Source organism: Quercus lobata, chromosome 9 (genome assembly GCF_001633185.2).
Source record: "Quercus lobata isolate SW786 chromosome 9, ValleyOak3.0 Primary Assembly, whole genome shotgun sequence".
Lineage (NCBI taxonomy): Eukaryota > Viridiplantae > Streptophyta > Magnoliopsida > Fagales > Fagaceae > Quercus > Quercus lobata.
In genome coordinates, this window is record NC_044912.1 from 4,920,228 (window position 1) to 4,938,704 (window position 18,477).

At 35.8% G+C, this 18,477-nt stretch overlaps 1 protein-coding gene across 1 annotated transcript; it reads left to right on the forward strand.

Moving 5' to 3' along the window:
- The first annotated feature begins 593 nt into the window (after positions 1-593).
- On the forward strand, positions 594-13,648 carry LOC115960875 (DEAD-box ATP-dependent RNA helicase FANCM). Its single transcript, XM_031079873.1, has 23 exons — positions 594-701; positions 775-1,135; positions 2,130-2,273; positions 3,392-3,474; positions 3,635-3,749; positions 4,606-4,697; positions 4,828-4,882; positions 4,961-5,082; positions 5,182-5,292; positions 6,554-6,747; positions 7,977-8,107; positions 8,302-8,362; positions 8,478-8,548; positions 8,746-8,795; positions 8,861-9,026; positions 9,176-9,303; positions 9,439-9,771; positions 9,857-9,923; positions 10,659-11,315; positions 11,437-11,898; positions 12,121-12,172; positions 12,334-12,480; positions 12,769-13,648. Exons 1-23 carry the CDS (start codon positions 672-674, stop codon positions 13,355-13,357), a joined length of 4,221 nt encoding a protein of 1,406 aa, XP_030935733.1. The 5' UTR covers positions 594-671; the 3' UTR covers positions 13,358-13,648.
- The last annotated feature ends 4,829 nt before the right edge of the window (positions 13,649-18,477 follow it).

The following is an 18,477-nucleotide window of genomic DNA, read 5'->3' on the forward strand; positions in this document are numbered from 1 at the left end:
AATCTATAAATAAATAAAAAAATATGATTGTATTGGGTTGTGATAAGATGACTAAGGGTACGTTTGGTACGCTATAATAGCTCCTGTAATAGAATAGTTATTCATGTGTAATATCAATTTGATCATTTGGTTGTATCTTTATTACATGGATTAGCTCTTACATTGGAATGACTATTCTTTAAATTGAAGAATAACTATTCCTCTTTAAAATGAATGCAATAGTTATTTCTTTGTGTATATACTAGGTTTTAAAATTAATATATTTCCAAAAATATAAAATTTCCTTATACATCATCTTTTACAAGCTTTTCATATGTAACAACCAAACTTATAAATAGTAATAGTTATTTCACTATTCCTAATGTAATCTACGTTTAGTGTACCAACTCTAAGATAATTTACCAAAAAAAAGATAACTAAGATTTGGGCCAAGCCTACTGCTTACTAAAACAAAAGCCCGTTTCTCAAAAAAAAAAAAAAAAAAAACAAAAGCCCAATCAGTAGCTTGCCTCGTACTTCTCATTATGCCCAAAAATTAAAAATGCACCAAACGGTATAAAAACATTTTCAAGTTTTCCCGCCACTTTCTCTCTCTCTCTCTCACACACTAAACTCACCGTTTTGGCTTCTCACTTCTTCACCCTCTCTCTCTCTTCAGCTTCCACAGTCCAATGACCTCAATCATCGACGAAGACGACGACGTAAGTCCCATTCTCTCTCTCTTCAAAACTCACCGTTTCGTTTCTTTTAATTTCTCTCTCTCTGTGTTTTTAGGGTTTTGATTGGGAAGCAGCCGTTAGAGAAATCGACGTGGCTTGCGCCACCGCCACCGCCAATGCGAACCCGAACGCGAAGCCTTCAACTTCTACTTCTGGGCAATCTTCCCATTTTGCCCCTCCCGAAACTCCCAAATTCCAATCCTGCACTACTTCATACACCAACACCAACAACAAACAAGGTCGGCAATCCACGCTCGACAAGTTCGTATCCAAGTCGGGCCCGCCGAGACCGCCACAGTATCATTATCAAGCTCAGAATTTCATCGAAATCGATCGAGATCGCTTTGACGGTGGCGATGAGCTCAGCTGTGGCATTGACATTGATGCTCACGCAGCTCAAACTTGGATTTACCCAGGTTTTCACTTTTTTACTTTTTATCCCCAAATTTTGGGTTTTTAGGGATATTTGAACAAATGGGTAATTCAAAGTTTCGGTCTTTTTTTTGTTTTACTAAATTGTACCTTTTGCCCTTAAAATTTGGAGTTGTTTTCATTTTGCGGCTTTATGTTTTAAAATTTTCATTTTGGCCTATCATGTTTCATTATATTTTCGTATTGGTTCGCCATTCATATTTAACTATTTCATGAAAATAGTAGCTCTAATATAGAAGGCAAGAATTTTAATTGTTTTAGAAGTCGTTCACAAGACCAATATGAAAACAGAATCAAACATGAAGGGTTAAAATGAAAATCTTGAAATGTTAAGGGTCAAAATGAAAACAACCCGAAACTGAAGGGCAATATGTATAGGATAATGCAATATAGTTCTGTAATTGTGAAAGTGGATATGCTTCAATATAAATAAACTTCTAGTCCTTGTTATGTTAATGGTGGTTCCATGTGTTGATAACTATTTTAGTAATTTCGTTTAGTTTTCTTGTAATAGTTTATTATGAGTGATGCTAGGGATACTACAAATTTCATTAGATAATCCTTACTGATTGATATGTCACTAAAGGCAAAAATGTAACTTAAAAATTTATTCACTATGTTCTGGAATGGCGCCAATCACGTTCATTGTCATGAAATTGATACTTGTTTATAAGCTTTTTTTGTAGTTAAAATGATAGTAACTATGAAATTTTCCTTGAGTTTTAACCCATATTTCATACACATAAATTGAGTGGAAAAAGAGTTGTCAATGATACTTGATGTGTTATAAGTCTTTTATAGTAAAAGTGGTGGAACTTTAGAGCTTTTTTTTTTTTTTTTTGGTTATTACAAATTGTATTGTTGACACCATTACCAACATTTGTCACCTGAAATTCACAGATGCTTCAAGTTCAAGCATTGCAACAACAAGCTTATCTGTCTCTCTCTCTCTTAAAAAAATTGTTTTGAATCATGCAGTTAATATTCCTCTTCGTGATTATCAATTTGCTATCACCAAGAAAGCATTATTTTCAAATACATTGGTGGCATTGCCAACGGGGCTTGGGAAGACACTTATTGCTGCAGTCGTTATGTTTAACTACTTCAGATGGTTTCCTGATGGTAATATACTCTTTAATATTATGTAGCCCAACCAACATTCAAGTTCAGGTTGAATTTATTTGTTCTCTAATGAGTTAATATTTACTATAAGTTGTCTGATGATGATGCACAAAGAAAGCACCATTTTTTAACCATATGATAACTTTTGTTGAATTTTAAATGGTTTTTCATAAAATTAATAATTAGTAAACGTCTTAGTGAAACTAATTTTTAGAAACTTGCCATCTGATACCTTCTAAAATAAGCAAAATTTCCTGGTTCTAATTGTCAAATTAATTTCAAAGGCCATATTCTCGTTGAATCTACCTCTCAGACATTGTGTTTCTGTTTCTTGGTTTGGTTTAAGAAAAACAACTTTTGTTCTAGAACATCTTTTTGCACCAATTTTATCTTAGAAGTTGATTTTCTTTCTCTCCTCAATGTTTGGAAGATTGCCTCTGAGAAACTATTTGGTATGATAGAAACACTAATACACTATTCCAAAAGTCTCATTGTAAATTTTTGGAAGGATCTAAATAGATTTTTGTCGGAGCTCTAGGCTGTTAAGGAAAACCCAAATGGACTATGCAAGCAGTGTTATGTGGCATCTTCACTTCTTGCACCATTATATTCATATTTAATACTTGGGGCTATATGTATACTCCATCACTTTCTACAAGTTTCTTTGATGATATTCCATATATTAATTAACATATAGCCAATGAGATATAGTTCAATTGGCACTTCCTTCTCCATAATAATTGGATGAAGGGTAAGGTCGTGGGTTTTAGACCCATTGGGTGCATGTGTAACTTATTTGTAAAAAAATTTAATCAACATTTAGCTGGCAATGCTTTGTTGAATAAAAGAGAGGTCAATGGGTCACCATCCTCCAAACTTGGTCAAATCAGATTCCAGTTGAGCAATTGAAATAACGGGCCACATATGTGGCCATGATTTATTTTTTTCTTGTTTAATTGCCTCTTTTTATTTCTTTTGCAAAGCATATGGAAAAAATATTTTTTTTAATTACTTACATGGAGCACATCTATCCACTTCCTTGTGTTTTAATTTTTTATTTTGGAAGCTTAACTTCTGAAACATTGACATCTATGCTTGGCTTGGTCTTCCCATGGCAGGAAAAATAGTCTTTGCCGCTCCTTCTCGACCTCTTGTCATGCAACAGATTGAAGCGTGCCATAATATTGTGGGAATTCCTCAAGTAAGATGCTCTCTTCAGTCATCAATGTGGTGATATGCTCAATTTTTTGCCTCTTAATGGACTTTTTTTTTTTATTAAAAAAAGAAGTCATTTACATGTTTTTTTAAAAGAAGGAAGTCATTTACATGTTTTGGGAAGACATAAATCAAACTTATTGCAGGAATGGACAATTGATATGACGGGTCAGATAAGTCCTACAAAAAGAGCAGGCTTTTGGAAAACAAAAAGAGTTTTCTTTGTTACTCCACAAGTGCTGGAAAAGGATATTCAGTCTGGTGAATCTTTGAACCACAGCTTAATATTTTTTGGGTTGCTGAATTGTTATGATTAATTGTGACATTGAACTAACATGGGAAGGTATTTTCTGCATGTAATCTGTATTGAGCTAGTGGCATAAAGACTTCCATAATCATAGGAAGTACTAAAAGGAATTTTGGTTGGAAGGAGTGATTCACAGTTTATGGAGATGTTATTTTCTATTTTTAAATGTGTACAACTTTTGGAGAATATTAAGTAACGTATTGAGTTTCAATATTTCAGGGGAGATTTTATCCTGTCAAATCTAGAGTATAATGGAAACAAATCCCTTGGAAGTTGGAATAACAATAAGTAATATTAAGGCAAAGAGGAAAACATTGTGATTGAAATTTCCTTCTGTGCAGGTCTAGCCCATATAAATTTCTATGGTATTAATTTAGGTTAAAATTCAAGAGGGATTTTGTTGTTAATAACTATAGCTACCAGAGTATTATCTTATATTATTTCTTCTTGTCTATAATTTTATTTTGGAATTGCTCAGCCTTGGTGTAAATTGAGAAAATCAATGATTGGAGTGTAAATTAATTTCACTCTTGTTTGTACCACTATAGCTTTAATTGAATGATTAATTATTTGCACTTGAACTTACAGCTTCTCAAATTAATATTTTTGCCTTTTGTTTTTGGTTAAATTTTTTATCCCAACCCTTTCTAAGTTCAGCATGATGCTTTTAAACCCCCCCCCCCCCCCACCAAAAAAAAAAAAGAAAAGAAAAGAAAGGAAAACTTGTATTTTGAGACGCCAATTATTTCATGTGATATTTTTCTGTTCTATCTTCCATTATTGATTTACTCATGAAGTAATTTGTCCCAGGTACATGCTTGGTGAAATACTTGGTGTGTTTGGTGATTGATGAAGCTCATCGAGCAATGGGAAATTATTCTTATTGTGTTGCAGTTCGTGAGGTTTGCGTTTCCTTTTTTTATTCCAAATCTTTATTTTATTTTAAATCTTCCGGTATACAGGCTTTACTCAAACATGTGTTTTTGGATACAATAACTGGTTTGACATACTAACGATACTCCAAAATTTTAGTTAATGGCTGTACCAGTGCAACTGAGAATACTAGCTTTGACGGCAACACCAGGATGTAAGTTGCTCACATCTACTTTGGTTCTGTAAAGTTTCTAAAACATTTTAGATCCTTATGCTAAATGCAATTAATCAGCAAAGCAGCAGACCATCCAGCAAATTATTGATAACTTATATATCTCAACTCTTGAATATCGTAATGAAAGTGATAATGACGTTAGCCCATATGTGCACAACAGAAAGATAGAGTTGATTCAGGTATGCACTATTTTTCTTCTTGTGGTTTGTAGCCTTTCTTCTTAATAACCATGTGTTTCTTTGTGCGTGGATATCCCATTTTGGTTGCTATGTTACTAGGTTGCACTGGGGCAAGATGCAGTAGAAGTTAATAATAAGCTCTCAGAAGTAATACGTCCAATTGTAGTCAGGCTTTGCGCTGTTGGAATTCTCAATAGAGACTATCAAACTGTATGGTTTTGTATACATTAAATTCTTTTAATTTTGAAAGTCTACTCTGCAAGGTTAATTTGTTTGTTTTGCATTCCTTCATTTGAGTATGCCATCTGAACCTTATAATATGTTCTGTTCCAAGTTCTGATGAAGTTCCAGGTGTATGATTTTTCTTGGCAATTGAGTTTTTATGAAAAATGTACACCTTGGTTATGTAACAAAGAGACTACTGTTTTACCTTTTGGGCTTCATCTAGTGCTTTTAGACTAACTCAGGTAGTGGCAACCTTGTTAGAGATTTAGAGTTTGGATACCGACACCTGTTAATTTTACATATAGCAGCTTCTTTGGAATTCAGCAGCTCAATTAAAATCAGTAAACCTTAAATGATCAGTCAGTCGAAGATGGAATCCTTGAAAGGAACAAATTTAAGAGGCACATGTTCTTGCTAATATACCCAAAAAAAAAAAAAAAAAAAAATCCTCTTTTCATCCTGGTCAGAATTTTTTATGAGCTCAAAGGCCTTTGTTGTGCAACTTTTAAATCGATCCTTGGTAAGATTTCCATTAATTGTTGGAGTACATTGATACTGTTATTGCATACCCAAGGTGCTGATGCTTTCATTACATCTTTAAATACATAGGGAGATTAAGTAGCTATCTTACAAATTTTATTCAGGATTCAGATGCAATTCTCCTGATTTGGTGAAAAACTGATTATAATTTATTTAGCTCTGGGAGAATATTCCTGGTCAAGAAGCTGCTATTACAAATTGATGGGAGTATTTTTTTTGTCCCCATAGAATATAATGGTCTCATTTTAAATTACATAGCTTTTGATGGAAATAATCTGTTATCATGATAGATATATGTGTGTGTGTGTGTTATCAAGTCATTGGAAAAAGTGGTGCTGTCAAATGATTCTACACCATTCTTATAGGGATTGCTCCTTAAAAGAAATGCATATGTGATCATGTATTTCTATTGTTAATAGCACAAACAGATTTCTATTTTATAAATGTCTAATTGCTAGCACCTGAGTGTTTTAGTCAATTCAACACATCTCTGTTGTCATATGTTAACTTTATTCTTCAAATGAACTGCATTGTGACCTGAGATGAAATTTGGTAAATTTCTCAGCTGTAGTTTTAAATTGTAAATTTTAGCTGTGACAGTTTTGCACCCTACTTCCATTTGATATCTTGTTAATCCTTAATAATACCATCACATTCTGTTCAGTTTCTTACTCACTTCTCTGTCTCTCTCTTTGGTGGTTGGCAGTTGAGCCCATGTGAGTTACTTAACCTGAGGGATAAATTTCGTCAGGCACCCCCTCCAAATCTTCCCCATATTAAGTACAATGAAGTGGAAGGATATTTTGGAGTTCTTATTACTCTCTACCATATTCGTAAGCTACTCTCAAGCCATGGGATAAGACCAGCATATGAAATGCTTGAAGAAAAGTTGAAACAGGGGTATGTTCTTGTGCACCCTTTATTTTTGCACTGACTTGACAAGTTGACACGTGATCTTTGAAATCATGCCTGCTTGCCCTTCATGCTTGTTATGAACTTGTTAATCTATTTCACAGAACCCTGTCCAATGAATTGTTGGTTAAAATATTTTATCGCTAAAGAACATGGTTTCAATCTTGAATTCAAGTGCCAAAACCCTTGTCTGAGCTCTACAAGTAGTCTTGTATCCAGGGGCAGAGGGAGGGGGGGAGGGGCAGGATGGTCCCGACATTCACTCCCTCTCTCATGTGTTTGTAAATTAAAAATATTAAAAGAGTCTTTTATTTAAAATATCTACTATTTCGCATTGATCTTATATATTTATGTATTTATTTATTTACGTTTATCTCTATTGTAAGTTGTATGTTCTAGATCTCTTTTAAAACTAATAGTTATCATTTGTCATTTTGAGATTATTGATGTCATTATAAATTCTTACTTGTGTCATATGACTTATCAATTTTTTAGACATAAAACCATTTAATTATAATGCTATAGACTATAGTTACAACATCATGTTCACATATTTTTTACTATTTATTTTTTAAAAATGCAGATATCAACAAAAATGAGACTAGGGATTCATTAAGATTTGTGAAAAAAATATTTATGACAACAATATTGCTTATAGTTTGTGAAAGGTGATGGTTGATCGCTACTTAGCAAGCTAGATAAATTAACATAGCGTTTTTTAATTTCACATTTGTACGACATAACATGGAATTGAATCAGTTTGTGAAGTTTATTACCTTGATGCTAGCTTGTGAATTGTCAAAATAGATTCTCCTTCAGATAAAATACTGGCTTTAAAAAGTTCCACACCACTATATAACATTGGTCCCCTTGAAAAAAATTTCTGGCTTTGCCACTACCTATACCCAAGGTCAGAGTTCCAAATGAATAGGACATTTATTCAAAAAACAGAACAGGTTTTTCAAGTTAAAGGCTGATATTCTCCATTATCCAATAACAGATTGATTTGGATGGAGAATTGGTACAAAATAGTGTTTGAGTTGAAAGAATTTCACTAATTGGAGTTTCAGTTAGGTGGCAAAAAAATTTCCCCTATTTAAATATAACTAGCATTGTGGCCATTATATTAAATGCCAATGACATGTAGTTTGCCACTCAGAACATTCTCTTTCAAGTTTAACATCAGTTTTAAGGTATTCAAGTTTAAATTTTTGCAGGTTTTTTGCAAGGTTTATGAGTAAAAATGAAGATATTCGGAAAGCAAAGCTCTTAATGCAGCAAAATCTGTCTCACGGTGCACCAAGTCCCAAATTGTCCAAAATGTTAGAAGTACTAATTGATCATTTCAGTATGTGACATGTTATCTTACTATTATAGTTGAGATGATTTCTTTTCAATTTGTAAACTATAAATGTTGCTAATAATTGACACGTAGATATAATTATGTTTATATTCATTGGCAACCTTAAAACTCAAAATATGAGTGTGTTTGAAAGTTTTGCTATTCATTGGTAAATGAGACAACTATAAATGTGGTTGCAGAAACAAAGGATCCACAAAGCTCAAGGGTAATTATTTTCTCAAATTTTAGGGGAAGTGTCAGGTGAATGAGATATTTGATAGTCAACTCAGTTATGTTGCTCCCAGTCTATTGTGTATTTCTTAAATTTGATTTTAGTTTTTTTCTTGGTTACCATCACAATTATGCAAACATTCAGGGACATAATGGAAGCACTAGCGAATATTGGGGATTTAGTTAAAGCAACCCAGTTTATTGGCCAAAGCTCAGGTTTGTTGGTCTCTTCCTCTAATTATATTTTTGGGAAAATTTATTTGCTTGGTTTTCTAATTACTTTTCCTATTTCTTTTAAAGTTATTATCTTCCTGCACTTCAAGAATATTTCAATTTTGATTCCTAGAATGGATTATCAGGAAATATGATATACTAATCTAATGAAAATATTTGTTATTTATGGTTGCTTATAGGAAAAGCATTGAAAGGCCAGTCACAAAAAGTTCAACAAGCTGTTTTGGAGGTAACTATGATAGTCTTTATTGATTTTCTCAGCTCTTTGCATCGGCTTACTTTGTTTTCCCTCAGAAATTTCGGGCTGGTGGATACAATGTCATTGTAGCCACATCAATCGGTGAAGAAGGATTGGATATCATGGAAGTTGATCTTGTAATATGTTTTGATGCTAATGTCTCACCATTGAGAATGATTCAGCGCATGGGGAGAACTGGAAGAAAGCATGATGGACGAGTTGATATCCTTTTTGTATTTTGAATAATGCATTATATTGTGTTGGTTGGCGGTGAGAATAATATGAGCATTTTTTTCCTTCTACTAATTTCAGGTTTCAATATCTTTACAAGTTTCTAATGCCATCTCAAGTGATTCCTTGACAATTATTACTAGTTTTAGCTTGTGAAGGGTCAGAATTGAAGGGTTACATGCGAAAGCAGGCAAACAGCAAGGCTGTTAGAAAGCACATGCGAAATGGGGGGATGCACAGCTTCAACTTTCATTCTAGTCCTAGGATGGTGAGATCTTTTAAAAAGATTTTTATTTTTTAAACTTCAAATTCTACAGTTTTGCTTTCTCGGCCTAAATTTTTTCCTATTATTATTTTAATTATTCTTTCTCAACCTATATATATTTTTCTCTTTTTTGGGTAGATTCCCCATGTTTACAAACCCGAAGTCCAATTTGTTGAGCTGTCAATTGAACAATTTGTTCCTCGTGGAAAGAAAGTGAAAGATGATCATGCCATTCAGACATCTGTGTTTGAAGAAAAACTAACTGTTGCTGAAACTGCTTTAATTGCCAAGTATTACCCTACCGGTGAAAATATATGGATACCATCTCTTATTGCTTTTCCTCACTTCCAGACATTTCCTTCCAGAGTGCATAAAGTAATGCATGCGAATAGAACTGGGATGCTGATTGACATGATGCAACGTTTGCAAAGACTATCATTTTCTGGAGATAGTGAAGCCACTGTTGTTGAGGTTATAATTGAACTTTTTGTGCGTCAATTGTTTTCTTTTATTGCATTATACTGTCTTTTCTTATTCAACCATTTAATGGATCTAGGATGAAATCATTCTTGGAAAGAGCTTGGTAGTTGATGCAGCTGAACAACACGACCCTGAAACAAAAGGTAATACCATCCTTGATAGCTCTGAAAGGCTTGAATATAAATAAAAAAAACTGGGTATTCAGAAAGTGTTCTGTTGTTTTCTCACTTTGAAGGGACAGTTGAGATTCTATGTACTGAAGCACTAAGCGAAAAAATAAATTTTGTTGTACTAGCATATTATTCAAAAATAGTTAGGGGCTAGGTACATTTACTTGTGTCATTTTTTTTTTCAAGTCCCAATGCTAATGACATTCAAGCTACAGTTATGTATTTTCTTATTTATAGAGAGGTGTATTTAACATTTATAATTGTGTATCTCTAAAAATAGTTTCAAGGAACAAAAGTAAACGGCTTATATAAATAGATATATGTATGTAGGTATGTATATATTTTCATTTTTCTTCGTCTCCCAACTCACAAATTATCCCCACTGTTTATGTAAATAGATATATGCATTGTTCATTTTCGCAAGTGAAGTTGCACCCTGAGTCTGTAAGTCCTTTCAGTCAAGTTATGATGAAGGTTTTGAGCCTTGAAACTTTCAGCTTATATAGAGTGTGTTGTACATTTTTTTGAAACCCGGCCTCAAAGTGGCTTTGAATTTTTACTGCTGTTCCTCTTGCTTTTGCCCCATGTTGTATTAGATAGTTATTTTCTACCTTTTTTTGGGTTGCAATGTTGAATGTTTAGGAGATGCATGCTATTATAGACCTCTATTTTATTATTATTTGACTTGAATCTTAAAATGTTGTGCAGGTTTGCTGGTTTCTGTTGATTCTCCAAGCATAAAGGCTCAAAGAGAAGTATTTGAAGTATCACCTTGGCAGATCTTAAAAACGAAAGAGAAACACAGTGTGCCTGATTTTTGTGGCCAAGATCCTCCTTTGCACTCATACCTCTTTGGTTCAGATTATGTATCTGTTGATGCTTTTGGAAAGGTTTTAATTTTATCTGTCCCATTGCTTCCTTATAAAGTAGTGTCACATGCTAAGTGTACAACTGCAAGCAGTGCAAAGTTGTCAAATTATTTAAAGCAAGATTCTTGCCATTTGAGAACTTCAACTGAAGACAACAAGGAACTGACTATGCAAGCTACTGCTGTTGGAGAAATAACTTCTCCGACAAGATGCATAAAGAATGAGACTCTGCCAAAATCTGGATTATGTGACGCTGATGTCCAGCAAGAAAAGAAGTTGGATGGGATTGAGAATATTCCTGAAACACCAATTTTGAAGGGAAATCTGTCAAATGAAGGAGATAGGGGTGGTGAGATGCCTGATGCTATGGAAATCAAGGCACCCTTGCTTGTGGATGATGAATGCGGTAATGATTTCATAGATGTAGAGCTTAGTCCGCTACTAACAAATTTGATCAAAAGCGGTATTGTTCCAGAGTCCCCAATCAACGATAGAGGTCTGTATTTTTCCTCCAGAAACCTATTTCACTGTATCTAGAGTTTTGGGAATGTAAATTTTGCTTAGATTTGAAATGTGCGCAGGATAGAAAGTTTATGATGAAAGATTGGATTTTGCAGGCTTATTGAATGGTAAAAAGACAAATGAGTTTCTTGTTACAGACTTTGTTTCTCCTGCCCAGTTGCATACCACATCGATATTGAAGTCTCCAAGTCCAGAAAGAAATGGAACGGTTTTTAGAAGAAATAGCTCTGTTTCTCCCATTAATAATGTGATTCAAACTCCTGTATCTAAGTTGAACAATAATGTCCATATGAGAGGATGTACATCCACTGCTCCAGGCATTGAGGAAGCCCAAACTCCCTTTGCAAACTTGACAAACACTAGCTGTAGCAAAGATTGGCTTTTAAGTTCTGGAGAAAAGTCGGAAAGTATTGAACAGAGGCGCAAGCTTAAAAGGTTGCGTAAGGTTGGAGACTGTGGTAAAAGTAGGAATCTGAAAAGCGTCAAAGAAAATAGTGTTCCAATAGCAAACCTTGCCAGATTATTTTCTAGTCCTTTCCGAAATAAGTGTGTCAAAGGTATCTTGAATTCCAAGTCTAATGCATCTAATTGTCTGTACTTTCCAGTGTTGGAATTATCTAATATTTCTAATGAGAATCTTTTCCCCTTAAATTCTGTTGTTTTAGCCAACCTTTTCAGTTGACTGGAGCCTGATTTATACTGGTTATGGTGTAGCAATATGTTTAGCAACCAAATTTTCTATTGAATTATATACCAGTACTCAATACTTGTTGCCTCAGGTAAAAAGAATCCAGTTATTGGCGGCAGAGCCTTCATTGAGGAGGAAGCTGAGTAAGTTCTTAATTAGATAGTGAATTAATATTACTTGTTTTATTGTATGCATAATTTCCAATTTAAAAACATTCCTCCTTTCCCTCCTCCCCCAACTTGAAATACTTGATTTAATTTTTGAAATATATCCATTCTGATTTCTATGTGATGTTTATTATCAGGGTGTCTTCAGATGCTGATATATCTGATGATGAGGAAGATGAGCAGGACAACAATTCAAATGATAGTTTTATAGATGATGGGATCAATCCAACAGCAGCAAGTATGCAAGCTGAAAGTTGCAGAGTTGACATGATGGCAATCTACAGGTTCTCTCTCTCTCTCTCCCTCTCCTTAAGAGCCTGAAGTTATATTAACACGCATGAGCATAAATTGTTTAAAAAATCATGGTATGGAATACGCTACCATGTGATGGCATAAAATATCCACAACCTTTTACTTTTCCTTTTAACAAAAACATCAATTATTTGATTAAGTGGCATTTAAATGGAATTCTAATACTGGTCCTGTTTTATGGGAACCAGGAGTTTAATACTTTTATTTGTGACCAAGATTCTTACCACAAATTCTTATAACAAATCAATTTCCTGCAACAGGCGCTCTTTGCTCAGCCAGTCACCAATGCACAGGCAGCCTAATTGTTCTGCCACTTTAACTCCTGATTCTTTGGCTTCAATGGCCAGGATAAGTGAAAGTGGAAGTGGAATTTCCTCAGGCAAAACCTTGTACTCTCTCCAGACTCCTCAAACTGAATCTGCAAATGGGTTAGCTGGTAGATATTCAGATTCTTCCCAAATGTGCAGGATCTCCTCACAAGTTGTGCCTTGTACAACCAATGTTTCCTCAATAGGAAAACAGGAGATTGAAAGTCGAAAAAGGAAATTGAGTTTTCATCTATCTGAATCTGTTCCTAAAATTAATCTAGAGCCAGAATTCATGCTCCAATCAGATGCTACTGGAAGAGATTCATTTCAGCATCACAACCAAAATGGGGATGTGAATGAGGATGCATTTTATGATGATCAGTTTTATGAAGGTCTAGACCTTGATGCAATGGAGGCACAGGCTACTTTGCTTTTCAAACAGAAATCTGATTTGTCAATAAAAAAGCAAGAGATAATTCCTCAATTACACGCACAGAATCCTAGTCTCATCAGTTCTCCATCATTTGATCTTGGGATATGACAGGCTTGAAACAAGTCTTGTAGAGGTTCAGAAAATAGAGATGGGTTGGCCATTACGAGTCACTTGTTCAACTTTTGCTAGTAGGTTTTTTTATCTTTTCTTCTTTTTTTGTTTCATAATTTTATAGTAGAAGTGAAAGTGATTGAGGATGGAGAGGCTGGTAAGGTTCCAGTTCATATAGATGTAATTTATAATGTAGTAAGTTGTGTACAGTTCATGTAAAGGGGGAAAATGTATGTAACACATATACATACATTATGTTGAAAATGTCTAAGAATTTTGTTGATTCTAGTACAGCTGGTTGACTACCAAGATTACTTGCTTGAGATTAACTCAGCATAGTAAGTGCATGGTAATCTGTCTTCCGGGTAATTCTTTTTTGTAAAATGGAGTTCTGTTCGTTTGGATGCAATTTGTTTGTTGAAATTTTTTTTTTATTGAAAATTGGTTGAAATATATTTATATCTTAGTAGAGCGTAAAAATTGTACATAAACAAATAAACTAATAATTTTATTTTTAATTTTTGGCCAAGATTGATAGTTTATTTTGAAACCATATTTAAGCGCAACTCCACCAAAGTGAACTTTTACACAAAGATAAGAGTAATACTACAGATGTAACAAATGCCACTATTTTTTATTTTGACCAATCACTAATACCATTTACTATTTACAACTTGTCACCTTGACAATTGTCTAATTTTTTGTAACTTTAATTTTTTATTTTTTATTTTTGGGGTAAGTGGCTAGATTTACTGCAAAGGCAAGCAAACTTTCTCCAATTAATTGTCATTTATTTTTTTAACAAAGTCATTGCTTGTTTTTATACAAGATCAATAATGCAAGATAATTTCTGCAATTGTTATTGTCCAAGCATGAGTTTGTTAAAACTAATACTAATAATTTTACTTTTAACTTTTAGCCAAAACTAATAGTTTGTTTTGATATACATTTGTCAAGCGTATCTCCACCAAAGTGAACTTCTACGCAAATGTAAGAGTAATACTACAAACAACAAATTTACAATATTTTTCACAACATGCCACTAGTTCTTATTTGGACCGACAACAAATATCACTTTATTATCTACAGTTCACAACTTATCACCTTAATAATTATAAAATAATTTGTGAGAGTAGATTTACTGTAAAGGTAAGCAAACTTTCTCCTATTGATTATCATTTTTTGTAACAAAGTCAAATTGCTTGTCTTTATACAAGATCAGCAATGCAAGATAATTTCTCCAATTAATTGAAAGCGGATATTTGGGTTGTGCAGTGTTGTCCAAATTCTTAGCAGCTCCAGTCATTGCTAACATGTTCTAAGAGTACAGCTTCAACCTCCGAATTCTGGTCCATATCCTGAAGTTCTCTGCAAGCATCAGCCGCAAAATAATAATAATGATTTTCCTTAAAAAAAATGCTGGTGACACTTAAGTTTAAACATTCAATTTTTGCTTTGCTGTTGACGCTACCATGGAACCATCTCTAACCATACCTGGTACAAAAACCTATTTTGTTCCTCCTGTAATATTTACAATGAGACCATTTGGTTATTTTTAAACTGATGATGATGTAGAGGTAGATGCCAGTGAACTCAGAAGAGGTAGGAGCACTGAGCCCAACATGATGCACACACATGGCAAGTTTGGTCACGTGTTTTCATCATATCAAGTTCAATTTATTAGAGTACTAGACCCAACTGTGTCCAAAAGGATAAGGCTTGGGTCCAATACTTCTCTGTTTAGAACCCCACTGGACACATGACAAGTTTTGAACACGTGTCGCCAAATATAAAGCTAGAAAGAAAATAAAAATAAAATTGGATTAGACTAATTGAATAAAATAAAAGGTCAAACGTTGTAACAGGAAGGATGTTTGAGATGGCTCATTACCTTAGAAAAGAGATGAATCTTTGAACTTCCTTTTGAAAAGCTCCAAAATGCACTAGGTTATTGTCAAATTCATGCGCACCATCCCCATCCGAACCCGCTCAAGTAATGAAGTAGATACTGTCGCATTGAGCAATTGTTTGGTTAAAGTCTCTTCCACATCTTGCTTGTATACCAAATTGACTCCACAGTTCCACATATTCAAACGTGGGCCATAGTTTTCAAATGTAACCTCAATCTGGTTGCATTCACCATTCCCAACAGTGGCAAACCAACTATCACGAGACAAATACAATATCCAAATGTGGCACACACCAGATGTCAGCCTAAAGAAAATGTCAGAGCTAAAGTGCCTGTGAGGCATATCACCACCAAGGGCTATCACATGAGCTCTAAGACCAAATGTTTTATCCATAGATGCAGAAATAAAATCTTTTTTTTTTTTTTTTTTGATAGCCAACATATCACTGGATTCATTGATAAGGACCAAGGTCCATTGCAATTACATCATTTTGAATTTGGAGTTCAATAACAGAGGGAGTATCCTCCACCCATATATTACAATCATCAACAAACAAGGCATTCCTAGCAAGAGAGTGCGCAGCCCCATTGATGTTTCTCCTAACATGCTCAGCCCTCCACGACTTGAAATGACTTAAGCACCACCGAGAACCTTCAACAATCTTTTGGATAGCCAAAGCAGGAACAACATTCCCTTTAAGCGCTTCCATCACTAATTGAGAGTCCCCTTCCACCACTACCTCCTTCAAACCCAAGTCCCAAGCGAAGAGAATACCAATTTCAGCAGCTTTTGCTTCGGCTTCTAAGGCACCCCAAGGCAGATTTATCTTCTTACATAGTGCACCCATCATCTGGCCTTTGTCATTTCTAATTACCACACCAATTCCACAGCACCTCTGCTCCTTAAACACAGCAGCATCAATGTTTGCCTTATACATACCTTGAGGGGGAGGGGTCCAATGATGAACCCGAGGGGCTGGTTGAGTTTTTTGGCTCTCAGGCAGCCATGCTACACGGTACTCTTTCACATACATCCTTGCTTCCCTTTCAATGGTCTTTCCACTCTTACATGTGCCCCCAAACCTGACAGAATTTCTATTATTCCACAGTAGCCATGCCGTGACAGCAAACTTCTCCCAGTCCTTCTCCCCTGCAGATGTCATATGCAGCCAAACCACATCAATGAAATCCTTGGGGGGGCGGTCTAGATTGCCAATCCTGAGCTTTGTCTCGCTCCAAGCTTCTCTTGCTACTCTACACCCCCATAAAATATGACCCGAAGACTCACACTCCCCACACAAGTCACAATTGTCCTCCAAAATAACCTTTCGGTACTTAAGACATTGTTTTGTAGGCAGGGCATTTTTGCAAGCACGCCATAAGAAGTGCTTAACTTTGTTTGGGCACTTTAAACTCCATACCAGCTTCCAAATCATCTCCATTTGGGATGTATCTGAGCATCCAGGTCTGCCATCACTTCCCTTAGAGACCTCAAGGTACCGGACAGCCACTTTGTAAGCACTCTTAACGGATAAGGTACCATTGGGGGTAAAAGCCCACACTTGGGAGTCAACCAGGTTCATGGAACTTAAGGGGATGCTTAGGATGGCCTCTGCTTCTATAGGGAGGAAGATGCTTCTTACCAAATCACTTTTCCATTCTGCTTTATCGTGTGCAATCAGGTTGGCCACGCACTCCCCAACATCCATTGTAGGCCTGGGAGAAATGATTCTGCCTGACCCCGAAGAAGTAAGCCACACATCCTCCCAGATTTTGATGCTCTTTCTGTCACCCACACACCATCTAATCCCATCCCTAAGCACCGGTTTGGCTGCCATCAAGCTTCTCCAAATGTAGGAGGGTTTTTTCCCCACCTGAGCATCCAAAAAAGAAGTTTTTGCAAAATACTTCGCTTTGAGCACTCTGTGGATTAGAGAATCAGGTCTCTGCTGAATCCTCCAACCATGTTTGGCCAGAAGCGCAAGATTGAACGCTCTCAAGTCTCGAAAGCCCATACCCCCGTCCTTCTTTGGTTTGCACAAGTTTTCCCACGAAACCCAAGCTATCTTCCGAGCACTATCCTTCTTCCCCCACCAGAAACCCCCAACCAAAGAGTTTATCTCCAAGCACAAAGTATCCGGAAGCTTGAAACAATTCATGGTGTAGGTAGGGGTGGCTTGTGCAACGGCCTTTATCAGGACTTCCCTACCGGCATTGGACAGTAACTTCCCCTTCCAACCCGTTATTTTTCTGCTCACTTGGTCTTTGATACGATTGAAAGCCTTTTTCTTGCCCCTTCCCACCATCGGAGGTAAACCTAAATATTTCTCATGTTGTTGTACAATCTGCGCACCAAACATGTTCTTCACCCCATCTTGGATATCCACCCTTGTGTTCTTGCTGAAAAACAAGGACGTTTTATCCCTGTTGATCTTCTGCCCCGACACCTTCTCATAGGTATCCAGAACCTCTGCCACCTGCTTGCATTCCTCCATTGTAGCTCTACAAAATATTATACTATCGTCCGCAAAGAAGAGGTGCGAAACCATCGGAGCTTGTTTACTCACCCCCACTCCCCTTAGCAGCCCCATAGCCTCCTTCTTTCTAATCAACGCCGACAGCCCTTCCGCACACAAAAGGAACAAATAAAGGGAGATGGGGTCGCCTTGGCGAAGCCCCCTAGATGGGGCAATTTTCCCTCTTGGTTCACCATTGATAAGAATCTCATAGGACACCGTAGTAACGCACATCATGACAAGAGATATCCATCTCTCGCTAAATCCCATCTTTCTCATAATGGCCTCAAGATAGCCCCATTCTACCCGGTCGTAGGCTTTGCTCATGTCCAATTTAATGGCCATTAAGCCTTCCTTCCCTTTCTTCCTTCTACCAATTGTGTGCATAGTTTCGAAAGCCACCACTACATTATCCGATATTAGTCGCCCCGGCACAAAGGCACTCTGTGCATCAATAATCACCTCATTAAGAATCCTTTTCAATCTATTCGCTACAACCTTCGAAATCAACTTATAAATCACATTACATAGGCTGATTGGGCGATAATCCGTTATCTTTTGTGGATTTTTGATTTTCGGAATTAGACAAATATATGTATTATTAAAGTCCTTAGGCATTACCCCTGTATTCAAGGCTTGCAGCACACAATTTGAAACACAAACACCAACAATATTCCAATATTTTTGGTAAA